Source organism: Ranitomeya imitator, chromosome 4 (assembly GCF_032444005.1).
Source record: "Ranitomeya imitator isolate aRanImi1 chromosome 4, aRanImi1.pri, whole genome shotgun sequence".
In the NCBI taxonomy this organism is placed as follows: domain Eukaryota; kingdom Metazoa; phylum Chordata; class Amphibia; order Anura; family Dendrobatidae; genus Ranitomeya; species Ranitomeya imitator.
Window position 1 is genome coordinate 581,686,280 of NC_091285.1, and position 19,326 is coordinate 581,705,605.

Below are 19,326 nucleotides of genomic sequence, written 5' to 3' on the forward strand. Positions count from 1 at the left end.
GGTTAGGGTTAGGGCTAGGGTTAGGGCTAGGGCTAGGGTTAGGGTTAGGGCTAGGGTTAGGGCTAGGGCTACAGTTTGGGTTGGGGCTAAAGTTACAGTTAGGGTTTAGATTACATTTACGGTTGGGAATAGGGTTGGGATTAGGGTTAGGGGTGTGTCAGGGTTAGAGGTGTGGTTAGGGTTACTGTTGGGATTAGGGTTAGGGATGTGTTTGGATTAGGGTTTCAGTTATAATTGGGGGGTTTCCACTGTTTAGGCACATCAGGGGCTCTCCAAACGCGACATGGCGTCTGATCTCAATTCCAGCCAATTCTGCGTTGAAAAAGTAAAACAGTGCTTCTTCCCTTCCGAGCTCTCCCGTGTGCCCAAGCAGGGGTTTACCCCAACATATGGGGTATCAGCGTACTCAGGACAAATAGGACAACAACTTTTGGGGTCCAATTTCTCCTGCTACCCTTGGGAAAATACAAAACTCGGGGCTAAAACATATTTTTTGTGGGAAAAAAAAGATTTTTTATTTTCACGGCTCTGCGTTATAAACTGTAGTGAAACACTTGGGGGTTCAAAGTTCTCACAACACATCTAGATTAGTTCCCTGGGGGGTCTAGTTTCCAATATGGGGTCACTTGTGGGGGGTTTCTACTGTTTAGGTACATTAGGGGTTCTGCAAATGCAATGTGACGTCTGCAGACCATTCCATCTAAGTCTGCATTCCAAATGGCGCTCCTTCCCTTCCGAGCTCTGCCATGCGCTCAAACGTTGGTTTCCCCCAACATACGGGGTATCAGCGTACTCAGGACAAATTGGACAACAACTTTTGGGGTCGAATGTCTCCTCTTACCCTCGGGAAAATACAAAACTGGGGGCTAAAAAATAATTTTGGGGGGAAAGATTTTTTTTTTTAATTTTCACGGCTCTGCGTTACAAACTGTAGTGAAACACTTGGGGGTTCAAAGCTATCACAACACATCTAGATGAGTTCCTTAGGGGGTCTAGTTTCCAAAATGGTGTCACTTGTGGGAGGTTTCTACTGTTTAGGTACATTAGGGGCTCTGCAAATGCAATGTGACACCTGCAGACCATTCCATCTAAGTCCTCATTCCAAATGGAGCTCCTTCCCTTCCGAGCCCTCCCATGCGCCCAAACAGTGGTTCCCCCCCACATATGGGGTATCAGCGCACTCAGGACAAATTGGACAACAAATTGTGGGGTCGAATTTCTCCTTTTACCCTCGGAAAAATACAAAACTGGGGGCTAAAAAATAATTTTTGTGGGAAAAAATTTTTGTTTTATTTTTACGGCTCTCCATTATAAACTTCTGTGAAGCCCTTGGTGGGTCAAAGCGCTCAGCACACATCTAGATAAGTTCCTAAGGGGGTCTACTTTCCAAAATGGTGTCACTTGTGGGGGGTTTCTACTGTTTAGGTACATTAGGGGCTCTGCAAACGCAATGTGACACCTGCAGACCATTCCATCTAAGTCTGCATTCAAATGGCACTCCTTCCCTTCTGAGCCCTCCCATGTGCCCAAACAGTGGTTCCCCCCACATATGGTGTATCATCGCACTCAGGACAAATTGGGCAACAAATTTTGGGGTCCAATTTCTCCTGTTACCCTCAGGAAAATACAAAACTGGGGGCTAAAAAAATAATTTTTGTGGGAAAAAAATTTTGTTTTATTTTTACGGCTCTGCATTATAAACTTCTGTGAAGCACTTGGTGGGTCAAAGTGCTCACCACACCTCTAGATAAGTTCCTTAGGGGGTCTACTTTCCAAAATGGTGTCATTTGTGGGGGGTTTCAATGTTTAGGCACATCAGTGGCTCTTCAAACGCAACATGGCGTCCCATCTCAATTCCTGTCAATTTTGCTTTGAAAAGTCAAACGGCGCTCCTTCCCTTCCGAGCTCTCCCATCCACCCAAACAGTGGTTTACCCCCACATATGGGGTATCCGCGTACTCAGGACAAATTGTACAACAACTTTTGGGGTCCAATTTCTTCTCTTACCCTTGGGAAAATAAAAAATTGGGGGCAAAAAGATAATTTTTGTGAAAAAATATGATTTTTTATTTTTACGGTTCTACATTATAAACTTCTGTGAAGCACTTGGTGGGTCAAAGTGCTCACCACACCTCTAGATAAGTTCCTTAGGGGGTCTACTTTCCAAAATGGTGTCACTTGTGGGGGGTTTCAATGTTTAGGCACATCAGTGGCTCTTCAAACGCAACATGATGTCCCATCTCAATTGCTGTCAATTTTGCATTGAAAAGTCAAACGGCGCTCCTTCCCTTCCGAGCTCTCCCATCCGCCCAAACAGTGGTTTACCCCCACATATGGGCTATCAGCGTACTCAGGACAAATTGTACAACAACTTTTGGGGTCCAATTTCTTCTCTTACCCTTGGGAAAATAAAAAATTGGGGGCGAAAAGATAATTTTTGTGAAAAAATATGATTTTTTATTTTTACGGTTCTACATTATAAACTTCTGTGAAGCACTTGTTGGGTCAAAGTGCTCACCACACCTCTAGATAAGTTCCTTAGGGGGTCTACTTTCCAAAATGGTGTCACTTGTGGGGGGTTTCAATGTTTAGCCACATCAGGGGCTCTCCAAACGAAACATGGCGTCCCATCTCAATTCCAGTCAATTTTGCATTGAAAAGTCAAATGGCACTCCTTCGCTTCCGAGCTCTGCCATGCGCCCAAACAGTGGTTTACCCCCACATGTGGGGTATTGGCATACTCAGGACAAATTGTACAACAATGTTTGGGGTCCATTTTCTCCTGTTACCCTTGGTAAAATAAAACAAATTGGAGCTGAATTACATTTTTTGTGAAAAAAAGTTAAATGTTCATTTTTATTTAAACATTCAAAAAATTCCTGTGAAGCACCAGAAGGGTTAATAAACTTCTTGAATATGGTTTTGAGCACCTTGAGGGGTGTAGTTTTTAGAATGGTGTCACACTTGGGTATTTTCTATCATATAGACCCCTCAAAATGACTTCAAATGAGATGTGGTCCCTAAAATAAAATGGTGTTGTAGATATGAGAAATTGCTGGTCAACTTTTAACCCTTATAACTCCCTAACAAAAAAAAATTTTGGTTCCAAAATTGTGCTGATGTAAAGTAGACATGTGGGAAATGTTACTTATTAAGTATTTTGTGTGACATATCTCTGTGATTTAATTGCATAAAAATTCAAAGTTGGAAAATTGCGAAATTTTCATAATTTTCGCCAAATTTCCGTTTTTTTCACAAATAAACGCAGGTACTATCAAATAATTTTTACCATTGTCATGAAGTACAATATGTCACGAGAAAACAATGTCAGAATCACCAGGATCCATTGAAGCGTTCCAGAGTTATAACCTCATAAAGGGACAGTGGTCAGAATTGTAAAAATTGGCCCGGTCATTAACGTGCAAACCACCCTTGGGGGTAAAGGGGTTAAGACTTGTGTGTTGTATGTCAGTCTTAAAAGGGTTTTTTCATGAACAAACTACATTTTATCTTGGAATAAAAAGAAGTTCCACAATTGGATGTGATGAAAAAAAAAAAATTGTTCAGAAATAATCTTATAAATGTGCCCCTACTGTGTACTGTGTAGTGCCTAACCGTACAGGGACATGGTCTGATCATACCACAGCTCCTGGGCAGAGGGATTGGGGGAGCAAAAGAGAGGACAGGACAGCTGGGGATTGCATATTATTCTTTTTATGAAGTAAAACATTTCTCTGCCTCTTTTTAAGCAATGTTTTACCTCAAAGAAAGAATCGTTTGTGAATCTGTGCTGTCCTGTCTGTATACTATATTGCTTAATCCCCTGCCCAGGAGCTGTGGTATGATCAGACCATGTTCCTGTACGGTCAGACACGGCCATTACACAGTACACAGCAGGGGAACATTTATAAGATTATCTCAGCACAGGAACATTTTATTTATTCACATCCAATTGTGGAACTTATTATTATTCCAAGATGTATTGATTAAAATTAACTTTTTTCGAGGGAAAAACCCTTTAATTAAGAAATCGCCGGTGTAAGATGCCCATAATTTCGGCCAAGACTAGTATAAAAATACTGAAAGGTAGAAAAAATTTTGAATTGTGCAAAAATTCTAGCCAAATTTCAAGGTGTTTTATGACAGAATTCTGGCAAGAATACCTTGATGAATTGGGGCCTTACAGTTTAGTGTTGTTCTAGAGATGTGCGGGTCACTTTGGGGGACTCTCGCCCACTAGTCAGGTCAGCAGTCTCTGGTCGGGAGGCTCGTGAATCACTTACCTTCCTGGAACCTAGGGCCGGCTTTTGATTATCTGTGCTGGCATTATGTGATCGACGTGGCGTGACACACAGAGGACGTCAGGCCAGCACAGCTAATCAGAGGTAAGAGATTTTAAGCGCCCCCGTTCAGCCGTAACAAAGCTCTGAAATGTTTGATGGCCCAGAGTGCTGCGAATCGATCCGCCCATCAATAGTGATGACTATTCAGCTTCCTTGATGGTGAACAGAATGATTGTATAAGCAATAACTGTCTATTCAGATACTGATCTGGAACCTGGAAGAAGGGGAAGCAGTGAAGATGATAGACTGTCACACAGACGTTATCCTCTGTATGTCATTTAATACGGATGGGAGTCTACTGGCCACAACCTGCAAGGACAAGAAACTGCGTGTGCTGGAACCTCGCTCAGGACGGGTGCTGCAGGTAATGCCAGAACATAACTTTATTATCCTTATTCATCCATTAAACAATATAGTTATCTATGTCATAGGCTTTACTATAGTTATATGGGCACTAAATATGGTAATAAAGTACCGTATGCACCATGTCCCTCACCCCTAATTTTATATCTAATCATCATGTACCTTTGCTCCATAAGGCTGAATTCACACATCTGAGTTTGACACAGACAGTGCGTGGATGCAACAAGGATGACATCTATCTGCTGTCCGTTCACATCATGGCCCCATTCATTCACATGTGAGTTTGGTCAATAATTGGACCAAACTTGGACATGTAAAATTGGCCGTAATCTGCAATGTGCAGAGTGATTCATTTATAAAAGGATAGCGCACATAGGTGAAATTCGGACATGTGAATGAGACCTTATTCATGTCAGTGTCTGTCATGTTTTTGCACTGAGAGCGCACTGCCAGAGGTGTATCTAGGTTTTCTGGCACCCGTGGCAAGAATTCAGTTTGGCGCTTAGTCATACGCCAACGAGCTGCTCTCCCTAATTCTCTCAATGTTCAGTGAAAAACTGAGAGAAGCAGGAAGAACACCTCATTGTCACATGACAGCAAATATGAAAATCACATATGAGTGAAGTGGCCATGTGATGACTGCTGGAACCTGAAAGCAGAGCTTAATCCTGACAGTTAGGATATTACACTTTGTTAGGACTGGCTACAGGGCTTCATTTTATAATTAAAGGGTGCGTCCAGGTTTGAGATGAAAGTCTGCAGTCATTCTATGTGACTGCAGGCTTCTGAATTCTCACAGCGCAAGCACTGCACACTTTTAGGATTCTCCCTTGCCGGTGGCCAGAGTGGACGGTCATGACAGCACAAGTATGTGATTTGGATACTTCTGGCCACATTCTAACTAGACGTGTCCGGCCTCAGTCAATTCATTTTCATTGAATGAGGCCACACATGTCTAGTCAGCACGTGACCACATGTATGTAAATCACCAACATCAGAGAATTATGATAGCAGTGTGCACTGTGAGAATTCAGAAGTCTGCAGTCACATTGTATGACTGCAGACTCATCACAACCTTGGACATCCCCTTTAATGTTCCTAACATAAATAAAAATATGAGAATTAGTATCACAAAAAAAAAACACATTTACATCCTGGTACCTGATAGATGACGTTGTTTGTGGAGTCGCCTCTTTCTTTTCATCTTCACCTTGTCCAGATGCCATGATGACTCTTCTCATCCACCGGCAGAGCTCGTTTCTGCAGACTTCCATCTTCTCCTGTCTTCTGCAGCACATCCCGACACAACACCCTTAAAGATAGCAGTGTTATTATAATGCTCCGGAATAAAAATATCTGCCCTAGGCTGAGCCCCTGAGTGAATAATTGCCCCTCACTTTATTCCCAGCACATAATATGACCCTCACTGTCCCTCTTATGGTACATGCCATCCACACTACCCTCTCTCTCTTTTCCATACTTCACACTGCCTTCTCATACGGTGTCCCTCCTAGAGAGCCCAGTCTCTCTACTGTGCCTACTGTCCTACTTGGCATACTGTCTCCTCCTGGCTGTTACCCTCACACTACTCAGTATCTATTCTGTGTCCACTCACACTTTCATCCCCCCATACTGTCTGCACACATTTCTAATAGCCTCCTCATGTACATCCCCCTCTGCTAACATACCCCTTTGCTCTCCATATTTCCTCCTCACACATTCCCCCGACTCCCCATACTGTCCTCACACATCCCATCACCCTTGCTCCCAATACTGTGTCAGCACACATTTTTCCCCTCGCTACTGTTTCCACCCCCATCTCCCCACTCACCCCCACAGAATATATCCACTCCCCTTCCGATAGAATAAATCCATCCCCATCCACACAGAATAAATGCACCCTGCCCCACACATGCTAAATAAATTCCAGCCCCCCCACATACACACTGAATAAATCCCACACACTGAATAAATCCCCCCCAAACACACTAAATAAATCCCCCCCCACACTGAATAAATCCCCCCCACACTCACTGAATAAATCCCCCCCACACACAGAATAAATCCCCCCACACACACTGAATCTCCCCAACACACACTGAATAAATCCCACACACACTTAATAAATCCCCCCACACACACTGAATCTCCCCCACACACACTGAATAAATCCCCTCACACACACTGAATAAATCCCTCCACACACACTGAATAAATCCCCCCACACACACTGAATAAATCCCCCCACACACACTGAATAAATCCCCCCACACACACTGAATAAATCCCCACACACACACTGAATAAATCCCCACACACACACTGAATCCCCTCACACACACTGAATCTCCCTCTTACACACTCAATAAATCCCCCCACACACTGAATAAATCCCACACACACTTAATAAATACCCCCACACACACTTAATAAATCCCCCCCACTGAATAAATACCCCCACACACACTTAATAAATCCCCCCACTGAATAAATCCCCCCCCACACACTGAATCTCCCCAACACACACTGAATAAATCCCACACACACTGAATAAATCCCCCCACACACACTGAATAAATCCCCCCACACACACTGAATAAATCCCCCCCACACACACACTGAATAAATCCCCCCACACACACTGAATAAATCCCCCCACACACACTGAATCTCCTCCACACACACTGAATAAATCCCCCCACACACACTGAATCTCCCTCACACACACTGAATAAATCCCCCCACACACTCTGAATAAATCCAACACACACTTAATAAATACCCCCACACACACTTAATAAATCCCCCCACTGAATAAATCCCCCACACACACTGAATCTCCCTCACACACACTGAATAAATCCCCCCACATACACTGAATAAATCCCACACACACTTAATAAATACCCCCACACACACTGAATAAATCACCCCCACTGAATAAATCCCCCCACACACACTGAATAAATCCCCACACACACACTGAATAAATCCCCCCACACACACTGAATAAATCCCCCCACACACTGAATAAATCCCCCCACACACACTTAATAAATCCCCCCCACTGCATAAATCCCCTCACACACACTGAATAAATCCCCCCCACTGAATAAATCTCCTCACACACACTGAATAAATCCCCCCCACTGAATAAATCCCCTCACACACACTGAATAAATCCCCCCCACTGAATAAATCCCCTCACACACACTGAATAAATCCCCCCACTGAATAAATCCCCTCACACACACTGAATAAATCCCCCCCACACTTAATAAATCCCCACACACACACTGACTAAATCCCCCCATACACTGACTAAATCCCCCCCACACACTGAATAAATCCCCCCCACACACATTGAATAAATCCCTAACCCCCCCCAACACACTGATTAAATCCTGACTCCCCCAAACACTGAATAAATATTCCCCATAAACCCACCCCACGTTGAATCTTCGGTGTCTTCAGCTCCACAACTACAGGAGCACTTACCACCAAGTCTCTTCTGTCTCCTGCGCGCTGGATAGTGACGTCAGCAGCGTGATCACATGATTTGATCGCGCTGCTGGCGTCGCTCTGACCCAGCGGTCAGAGCCTCAATTGTACTTGCAGCTGTTAGATGTGAGTACAATTGATCTCCGGGAGCCGGCGCGCTGCAGCTTCTCTGTGTCGGCTGTCAGCTTGACAGTCGGCACAGAGAACAGCTGACTCCCAGTGCGGGGGCGGCAGAATGCAGCCGCTGGGGGAGACACTTTGGACCACCGCATTAGGCGGCCCAACTGCGCCCCCCTGCCGGCTGCGCCCGGGGCACATGCCCCGGCTGCCCCCCCCTAGATACGCCACTGCACACTGCCATGTTATAATGTATGAGACTATTCACATGACAGCTGTTTTTGTTTCTGGCCATTGACCAGTGGAAGCACTCATCCTCCTCCCATGAAATTTTTATCCTCTTATTATGTAATGCAATCATTATATTTATACAGCACTGTGTACTTACAATTGCTCATTTTCCCTTTCTTCCATTAGGTCTATGACATCATACAGGTAAATACAAAATAGCTGAATCCTTCTAAGCTTTATGTAAGAACAGGAAGTCTCTTTTCCCTGCGTGAGTCATCATTAGAACCACAATTCTACTCACTGCCAAGTCCTAGCTCCACATCCTCTTCAACTCCTGACTAGGAGACTTTGCAGTGATGTAGGATTGTAATTCTAATAATGAATTATGCAGGGAAAAGAGACAACCTGTTACATAGAGCTTAGAGGGATTCAGCTAGTTTGTTTTTAATCATGTGACCGAATGGGTAGAAAGGCAAAAATGAGCAATGGTAAGTACACAGTGCTATGAAATATGACAATTGCAAAATATTAAGAGGATAAACTTTGATGGGAGGAGAAGTGCTTCTTTAAAAAGACAGCTGCGTCCTCCTCTGGTCCCGCCCATTCAATTTTAAAGAATCAGTTAAAAAATGGACAACACAAGGATGCATCAATGTATCATCTGTTTTTTTACTGGTTGTTTTTTAATGATTGCTAGAAGCTCGGGAATTCCGCATCATTTTGTATTGTATATGAGAAAAATCAGCCCTCAGAATTGAGAGAATTGCAAGAGCCTAGTTGGCACGAGAACCCACCCACATGGGGAATACAGGGAAATCGTGACAGTGTGCATGTTGCACATTCACAGTCTTAGTCATAGGGTGATTGCAGACAATTCTTTTGAGCCTGGACAACCCCTTTAAAGCAGGTAAACATTTTGAAGTATAGTAAACTTCCAGGAGTTACAGTTTATTAGTTGTTGCATAAAAAACTTTCTATATCCATGTAATTTTTATTAATGTTTTGGGCTTGAAACCATAGAATCCTTTTCATTTTCCTGCTCTTCCTTTTATTAGGCAGCAAGCTGTAAGAACCACAGGGTGACACGTGTTGTTTTCCTGGGAGACATGAAGCGGCTGCTAACAACAGGCGTCTCCATGTGGAATACGAGACAGATCGCATTGTGGGACCAGGTGAGGAGAATTGTGGCGCCACAACAAGCCGCATTCTCTCAGATTACTACAACATACGCTCTATATAATTCCATGTAAAATCGATTTTGATATCGGACAAATCATTCTCTTAAAATGTAATGCATATGACCTTTAAAAATGGCTGACCTCTGCTGAAAAGTTGTCACTTTCTGCAAACGCATTTTGTCATTTATCTACCAGTTTACTCTGCTATGGATGATCCTAGTCTGTATACATAGGCAACTTGAAGGAGTTGTCCAAAAGTGTAAAAAAAAAAAACACTAAAATTATTGATATTCACATTAAAGTGTACCTGTCGCCAATAGCTAACACATCCAGGGAAGGGCCCCCATGCAAGAACCATATATGGGCCCTTTGAGGCCAATAGTTCATCATAACGCAGCGTTCCACCTACTTTTGAGGTGGAAATGAGCCCCTTTACCTGTAGGCCCCCTGTGCGGCTGTACAGGTTGACCTGTGATATATCCGCTCCTGCCTGTCGCTTCAGCTATCTTTTCAGAATAATCTCTCATGTATATACAAGTAATAACACTGTATCTGGTTATTATATGACTGGTATCCCACATTTTTCATCAGTTTTCCCCTCTGCTAGTGCTATCCTATCTACAGTTTTCAGTCCACTCTGACTTACTGCGTGGCGACCTCCCTGTTATGCTATAAGCAGCACATGGAGGCATGAAGGATTACTGCTCTTCTTTCAGCAGTACTGAGCTGTGTGGATGTGAATCCAGCTCTGGAGTAGGCTAAAAAGAGTTCCTTGACGATGAATGAAAATTATGGTCCGTATCTCTGAAGCCATATAATATATAAAAAATGTTTAGGGGAGAAGTGGTAATAAAATAAGAGTAAAGACAAATACATTTTAATCTGGCAACAGCTCCTCTTTAATAGGTGTTTTTTTTTACGTTAGCATAATCTTTATGTAAAACATGTTTATTTGAAGTCTTGGACAACCCCTTTATCTCCAGTATGTATTTATCTACCACTAACTTTGGCAATCGGTGTATTCAGGAGGACTTGTCAATGCCAATGGTTGAAGAGGAAATAGATGGCCTTTCTGGGATGCTTTTTCCGTTTTACGACATGGACACGCACATGCTATATCTTGCTGGAAAGGTAAGCTACCAACATATTAGTTACCTTCTCCCATGCTGCCCAATCTACAGATCATTACCAGCATCTACTGCCCTCAGTTTCATACTTCTTCAAAAAGCTTCCCACCTTTGGGGACAACATTTTTTTTCAATTAAATGCATGTATTTTTGGCTAATATTCATTTTTTAAATTGGGTTTCAAGAAAAATGTTGCAATGCTTGCGTTCTATACCCTGTGCTGCACTGTCTATTGCTGGCTGCAGATTGGGTTAACTGAGGATCCATCAGGGAGCTCATTCTGAATGTCTTATGAGAGAGAGTCTAACTCTTTATCTGCCTATTTCTGGGATCTTCTCAGATTTATGACCACAGTTGAATGCGCAGAGAAACAAAGAGCTTATAAAAGCAAAACAAAATAATTGCAAAAATGATTTTAGCCCCAAATACATGCTTATAAGTTAAAAAGATTGACCTCACAGATGGCCAACCCCTTTAAACATCCTAATGACACAGTTTTACACCGTTATCAGAAGACTTATACATTTTCTACCGTGACCCACAATTTGCTTAATAGATTATTCCTTCAGTTTAAGCACGTCACTGGCATTGCTTTTTATAGTAATTACTGTCTTCCTTGTTTCTTATGTAAGGGAGACGGAAACATACGATATTATGAAATAACATTGGAAAAACCATTCCTGACGTTCCTAATGGAGTTCCGTTCTGCCGCACCACAGAAAGGACTTGGTGAGATGCAAACCCGTAATATGTGTAGGGAACAGAAGTGCTTATTATGATGGCAAATATATATGAAAAAAAACTACCTGGACAATCATCTTCTCAATAGGATAATTGTTTTTAAATAGGGGTGATGCCAAAACACGGACTAGATGTGTCAGCGTGTGAGATATTCCGCTTTTACAAGCTCATCACTTTGAAGAACCTGATAGAACCTATATCTATGATTGTTCCAAGAAGGGTAAGATTGTATAACATGTAGTTGTGCTATAATCAAACAATTGCATTCACATAAAATAATATATATTTTTATTATTATTTTTATAGTCAGAAACTTATCAGGAGGACATTTATCCTATGACACCAGGACAAGAACCTGCACTAAGTTCTAACGAGTGGCTGAGCGGCATTAACAGAGGTGAACATAGTATAGGGCTCAATTACAGATATGGTAAAAATATAAACTTTTCATCCAGTTTTATATATTTGTGTACTGTATTATACAGCTCTGGCAAAAATTAAGAGACCACTGTAAAATCTTCAGTTTGTCTGATTTTTCTCTTTATAGGTATATTTTGGAGTAAAATGTAAATTGCTCTTTTAGTCTATAAACTTCTGACAACATGACTCCGAAGTTCCAAGCAATAAATTTTGTATTTTTTTTCTAACACAGAAAAATGGTCAAAATTAAAAAACCCAGTGCTTTCAGACCTCAAATAATGCAAAGAAAACAAGTCCATAATCATTTAGAAACAACAATACTAATGTTTTAACTCGGGAAGAGTTCAGAAATCAATATTTAGTGGAATAACCATGATTTTTAATCACAGCTTTCATGCGTCTTGGCATGCTTTCCACCAGTCTTTCACACTGCTTCTGGCGCAGAAATGTAAGCAGTTCTTCTTTGTTTGAGGGCTTGTGACTATCCATCATCCTCCTGATTACATTCCAGAGGTTTTCAATGGGGTTCAGGTCTGGAGATTGGGCTGCACATGACAGGGTTTTGATGTGGTGGTCTCTTAATTTTTGCCAGAGCTTTATAGTATTATTAAGTGTAGTATATACACATTACTCAAATCACTTCCTGGAGATAAAGGGCAATTAAAGTGAATCTGTCGCTTGATTCATGCTACCCAAACCACAAGCAGCATCAATCAGCATGACTGCAGCCGGGTATATTTTTCTTTGAACCACTGCAGCATTTCAGAGAAGATAAAAGATTTGTCCAGAGACTATAGAAGCCAGACTTGTCTGGAGATGCCCCAGCTGGCTTCTCGCAGTGCTGCTGTAGGTGATTGACAGGTGTCTCCCATAGCAGGAGTCATGTCAATTACCTAAAGCGGCTCTGGCAAAAGCTAGTCGGCAGCTGCGCCCAACTTGTGTGGTCTCTTCCTATGGTGCCGAGCAGTTTTCTCTAAAGTTATTTTTAAAGTTTAAGAGAAAAATATACCTGGCTTCACCATTGATGCTGCCTGCAGTTTGGGCAATATGAATCAGGTGACCGGTTCCTTTTTAAGGGGAAGTCACATTTATGTGAAGTCCTGAACACTGGCGATATACCTTACCCATTTTGTGGAAGTTAAAGAAGTGTTCCTAGAATTAAAAATTACCACCTACCCATATATTAGGAGATAACTTACTGATGACGCCAAGAGATCGCAGGAACGGAGTCTCGTCTTGAGTGGAGGTTTGCATGGTCGACCTCAGCTCCATTCTATGGAACTGCCAAAGGAAGCTGAGCGTAGACACTTGCCTCTTTTCGGCTGAGCGTAGACACTTGCCTCTTTTCGGCTGAGCATAGACACTTGCCTCTTTTCGGCAGTTCCATTGACAATAAATGGAGCACAGTTTGAGCATGTGCACCTCTGCTCCAACCAAGATGGCGTTCTCAGGATCCAGAGCCCCATTCTTAGGATCAAAAGAGGTCCCAATAGCTGTGTATATGTTAATACGGGCTGAGATTAAGCAAACCATTCCCAATAGATCCTGTGCTGAGAAGTCTGAAGGAGGGGTACCGGAAAGAGTCCAAGGTTAAATTTAAAGCACCAGTGAGAGATAAGAAGAGTTTGGTGGTAAATGGCATCGATCTACTAGAAAATGTGCCGCCTCGGACAGAAAATGAAGTAAGTAAATTAACTTCTAGGCCACGTTTTTGTGAATTAATGAACATTTCCTCCTAGTTATGCAGAAGTAAGAGAGACGGGGATACATTGTTGACAATTTGTCATTTATTTTCATGTATTAGTAAATGGGCTACATTACTGTTTTTCACATTCGTAAAGATTTAACCTAAAGACGCCAACATCTTCAAGAAGGAACTATATAGATAAAATGATACCATTATATATTTTGAGGGGAATGCTCTCTTTGCACTTTGTATACTAAAAAATCAATACTCAAGACATTTTTTGACTGTGCTTTTCCCGTCCTCTACAGCTGCTGCACATGTTCTATCGGCAGCATGAGGAGATCCGACGTCTGAAGGAACAGATGGCCCAGAGAGACCTCCTCATCCGACAACTGGAACTGGAGCTTAGAAACTTGAGGAACAGCCCCAAAGAGAGCTAGCCACCCTCATTATCACTGCTGATATATTGTATTGTACAGGAACAGACTTCTCCGTATATAAGAGCTCCGAGAGGTTTCTGTATATAGACTAACTAGCCCTCCAATACCTTGCCGAGGCACGTAAAGGATTGTGTATCCAACTGCACTAATTGCACAGATATCCATATATCCAGCAGGGTTCCTGCTTATAACCAAATGGAACTAATTCCTCCTATACTTGCCGTTTAATAGATCCTGACCAGTCTAGATGGATTATTTTCCAATAACTATATTCACACAAGACACAATCAAGGTTTAGGGTGAAGAATAGTGGGAGAAGTAATAACTTCTTTCAATCTCTTCTTACCAGCTTTGGGCCAGACCTGAGAAATATATTTATTTATGCAACTAATAGCAATGGAGATTGATTCCTCCTTAAAGAAGCAGGGGTTTTTACAAAGCCATACAAATATTGTGAAACTAAGCACTAGGGAGCTTCTCCCACAATCTTCTACGGATGCATTCCCCATTCTCATTCTCCCATATCCTGTAGTATTTCCCATTTAACTGCATCCTTTACTTCCCCCTTCACACATTCCCATGCAAGTTAGGCTTCTTTCACACTTGCGTCGGTACGCGGCCGACGCTAAGCAGTTTTTCAATGCATCCGCTGCCCATTGCAAAGTCCCGGGGAGGAGGGGGCGAAGTTCCGGCCGCACATGCGCGGTAGGAAATGGCGGACGCGACGTACGAAAAAACGTGACGACAGTCCGCCAAAACACGACGCATCCAGTGCACGACGGACGCAACGTATGGCCATACGTCGGCAATACAAGTCTATGGGGAAAAAAAGGCATCCTGCGGGCACATCTGCAGGATGCGTTTTTTTCCCAAAACGACGCATTGCGACGGACGTCAAACGACGCAAGTGTGAAAGTAGCCTTAGCCCATGTTTCTCACCTCCAGCAGAGCACTTTATATCCGCCGGACCTGACTCTAGCTGGTTGGCCTTTAATTTATTGCTAATCATCACTTTCTATGCAAAAGTGAAATATTAAAATAATTAAACGTCTAAATGGATAATGGACATTAACTGCAAAGAATGTTCTGTAACTGATGCTGAGAATAAAGGTTGAACGCTGATGTGCTTCTTTTCTTCTAAAAGCTAGTGTAACTTTATAAGAAAATGATACAACCAATTTATGGTATGTTTGTATGGGATTTTGTGTACATTTTAATTAATAGATATTGGAATATTAAATTCCCAAAAATTTGTTGTGTGAAAAAAGTTGCCTGTTGTGAGATAAGTCTTATAAATGTGCCCCTGCAATGTACTGTGTAATGGCTGTCTGACCATGCAGAGTTGCTCCAGTTCATGTGTGGCACATACCACAGCTCCTGGCCAGGGGAGGAAGCATAAGTCACTTATGAGAAAGTAAGTACAGAGATGAAATGACAAGGGCTTGCACTTGCTACTTTCTGAGGTAACATATTTCCCTGCTTGTTTTGTCACAGGAGTGAGTGTTTCTGTCCTATTACCAGTCTTGTGAGCTCATCGCAAATCAAGTCAGTGACATAGGAGCTCCAACAGCTGCTGAACTTATAAGTCATGAACTTGATTTATGATGAGCTTAGATGGCTGGAAATGAGGCAGAAACCTTTGCTCCTGTGACGAAACAGGTACGGAAATGTGCTGTGGTATGTGCCGACAATGAACTAGAGCAGCTATGCATGGTTGGACACAGCAAATAACAGTGTTTAGCACAGGCACATTTTATAGGATTATTTCTACACAGGAAACATCTATTGATTAAAATGTACTTTTTTCATGGGACAACCCCTTTAATTTTACATCTAACCATGTGGAAAGTGATTAAGTAAGGCTATGTTCACACTAATTTTTGTAGCTTCCTTTTATGGTGGACGCCACAGTACAATGCCAGGATAGTCATGAATACCTCTGATGCCTGATGGACTTCACTGACTGATCAAAGGGTCTGGGAGGACTCACTGTAGATTTTGTAGTTTTGTCAGAATGAATAGAGCTATTCATTCTATAAAATCTGCCGAGAAGGCAGCAGAGCCATATAAGTGCCAGAAACTATTAGAACTTGTATTGTATTGTAACAGTACACTACTTGTCCAAACAGGGGTCCTCGTCTGTAACTGGTGACTGGATAGTTGTGTGTGCTAGTAACTGGAGAAACATCATCCTGATTGACATGAGGATGTCAATCAGAATAACAAAAATCACAAATGTTGATGGGATCTGCCACCAAAAGCACATAAGTGTCATTAAGGTGACATAAAACTGTCAGGCAGCTGTTTTATAGAGAAATAGCATTCACAGTAGGCCTAACTGAGCACAAACATTTATGAGAGACTTGAGTGTAAACTACCCAATAAATATCAGATTTCTGTCAAGACCTACAAACTTTATGCACAATCTACTAACGTCACCTCCCAAGGAATCGTTAACAAGCAAGTACATTTTCTTGCACATATTCTCGTGCGTACTTACTTGCTATTGATTTCTTGGGAGCCGATATAAAGAAAAGGAAAATGACCTCAGTCAGAAACCCTATCACAATTTGGCTATGTTCACACACAGCATTTTTTTTTTATTTTCTGGCGCCAAAACCTGCTTGCTGTTTAAAAAGCCCATTTTTTTCAACATTTTTTTTTCATCACTTTTGGCTGTGGATTTCATGTGTGTTTTGTCTACAGTACATGCTTTATAAGGTTTGCTTTATACACCGAAAGTGACACAAAAAAACGGACACTGCATTTTTTGCAGCAGTTTTTCACTTTTTCATTGCTTTGTACGGGTGAGAAAAATACTTCAAGAACGCTGAAAAAAATTGACATGTAGCAAATTTTAAAAATACTGCAGTTCTAAAATTCAGTTGTAAAAAAACTGAAATCTTGCAGCTTTTACTGGTAATGTAAAAATCAGCATTTAATTTGTATAGAAAAATGCAGCAAAAATCGCTGCAAAAACATCATATGTGAACATAGCCTGAAAGTGCATTTAGATCAATCAACAATTGTAAGACTATTCATTCATGCTTATTGGTTCATGCAAACATGTCAGGCATCACCCACCGAACAAGCAAAATTTGTGTTCATAGGGCGATTTGATCGTTTTTGCCAACATAAATCTAAATCATGATAGGCAGCATAGAGCCCGGTAAAAAAAGGGACTGTACTGCTGATAACCTGTATGATCAATTATGCCGAGGTCAGAGCTCTGGGGGGGACCACATCATCACTTCCAGGACTCTTTGTTCTTTTTTACGCTGGAGACAGTTGTATGTTTGGGGTCATTGTCCTGCTGCAATCAGGAGCCAAATGGATGCTTCCCTGATGGTATTGCATGAGGAACACCATTAATCTTGACCAAATTGCCAACTTTATTTTCTGAAATATAGCCCCAAACCTGCAAGGATCGTCCACCATGCTTCACGGTTTCCTGCAGACACTCATTATTATATCGCTCTCCAGCCTTTCGGCGAACAAGTGGCATTCTGTTACGGCCAAATACTTCACATTTTGACTCATCAGTCCAGAACACCTGCTGCCATTTTTCTTCATCCCAGTTATTATATTTTCATGCATAGTTCAGTGATTTTCCTGGTTTCTATGTAGATGGAATAATTTTTGGCCACAATTCTTCTATGAAGACCACTACTGGCCAGACTTCCCGAACTGTAGATGGGTGTAGCTGGATCTCACTGGTTGCTGCCAGTTGTGAGATGATGGCACCGTTGGGCATCTTCCGATTTCAAAGGGAAGTAAGCAAGATGTGTCTCATATAGTTCTCCAAGATGTTTGGAACAACTTCTCTGCCGAGTACCTTCAATTCTTTGCAAATGTATCCAGGAGAATTGAAGCTGTTTTGAAGGCAAAGGGTTGTCATACCAAATATTGGTTTGATTTTCCCTTCGCCCGTGAAGAGACAGGAAACCTCAAATAAAAGGGCAGTACCTATACCCATCAGTTGGTTTCCTGTCCGTGATAGTAACCTACTGCTGAGGCTAGCGTTTAAAAAAAAAAAAAAGACACCCAGGCAAGTCCCGGCATCTAAAAGATCAAGCTGCACACCTGTAACGCCGGCCTTCAGGTCCATGGAAGCTCCGTCCCAGGCCAAAATTCCTCCAGAGAATTGTAAAAGACTCATTGCCTGTTATCGCAAACGCTTGATTGCAGTTGTTGCTGCTAAGGGTGGCCCAACCAGTTATTAGTTTTTTCCCTTAACCCCTTAACGACCGCCGTTTCGCAATTAAAGGTACTCAAACCACTAATTAACGGCGCTGTGGAAAAAGTGTATAGCGCCCCCCCAGTCTGAATATCTCTGGGGTCTCGGCAGCCCGGGGTAGCCGAGACCCCAGAGAACACGATTCAGGTCAGATTTTACTGACCTCTGGGTTGCGATCGCCGTTATTAACCGTATAATGGCGACTGCAAAAAAAATTAGAGAGAGAAATAGGGTCCCCGAGTCCCACCCCCGATACTTACCGATGTCTCTGGGTCCTCCTGCATCCCCCCTAGGCCGCTGGCATCTTCTTCCGGTAAGAAAAGATCTGCCGGCCGGCACCCAGCAACAATTGATTTTTTCCTATTGGATCATTTTGGTCACTGTGAGAGACCCTATCACAGTGATCAAAATAAAAAAAATATAGAAAATGAATCCCCCCCTTTATCACCCCCTTAGATAGGGAAAAATAATGAAATGGAAAATTTTATATTTATTTGCATTTTTCCATTAGGGTTAGAGTTAGGCTAAAGTGACAGTTAGGGTTGGGGGTAAGGTTAGGGTTGGGGCTAAAGTTAGGGTTAGGGTTGGAGCTAAAGTTAGGGTTAAGGTAGGGGCTAAAGTTAGGGTTGGGGCTAGCATTGGATTAGGGTTTGGATTACATTTACGGTTGGGATTAGGGTTAGGTTTGTGGTTAGGGGTGGGTTGGGGTTAGGGGTGTGTTGGGGTTAGGGTTGTGGTTGAGAGTAGGGTTAGGGGTGTGTTGGGGTTAGGGTCATGGATTAGGGTTTGGATAAGGGGTGGGGTTAGGGATGAAGTTAGAATTGGGAGGTTTCCACTGTTTAGGCACATCAGGGGCTCTCCAAACACAACATGGCATCCGATCTCAATTCTGCATTGAAAAAGTGAAACAGTGCTCCTTCCAAGCTCTGCTGTGCACCCAA

The 19,326-nt window shown here is 42.3% G+C and overlaps 1 protein-coding gene across 1 annotated transcript in view; it reads left to right on the forward strand.

The window, feature by feature from the left end:
* CORO2B (coronin 2B) overlaps positions 1–15,270 on the forward strand; it is a 117,052-nt gene extending 101,782 nt beyond the window's left edge. Inside the window, exons 5-12 of the mRNA XM_069766422.1 lie at positions 4,543–4,707; positions 9,611–9,727; positions 10,760–10,864; positions 11,493–11,589; positions 11,709–11,821; positions 11,908–11,998; positions 13,564–13,703; positions 14,017–15,270. Coding sequence (XP_069622523.1) covers positions 4,543–4,707; positions 9,611–9,727; positions 10,760–10,864; positions 11,493–11,589; positions 11,709–11,821; positions 11,908–11,998; positions 13,564–13,703; positions 14,017–14,148 — 960 coding nt within the window. The 3' untranslated portion in view covers positions 14,149–15,270. The remainder of the gene's footprint in view (positions 1–4,542; positions 4,708–9,610; positions 9,728–10,759; positions 10,865–11,492; positions 11,590–11,708; positions 11,822–11,907; positions 11,999–13,563; positions 13,704–14,016) is intronic.
* Positions 15,271–19,326: the final 4,056 nt, after the last annotated feature.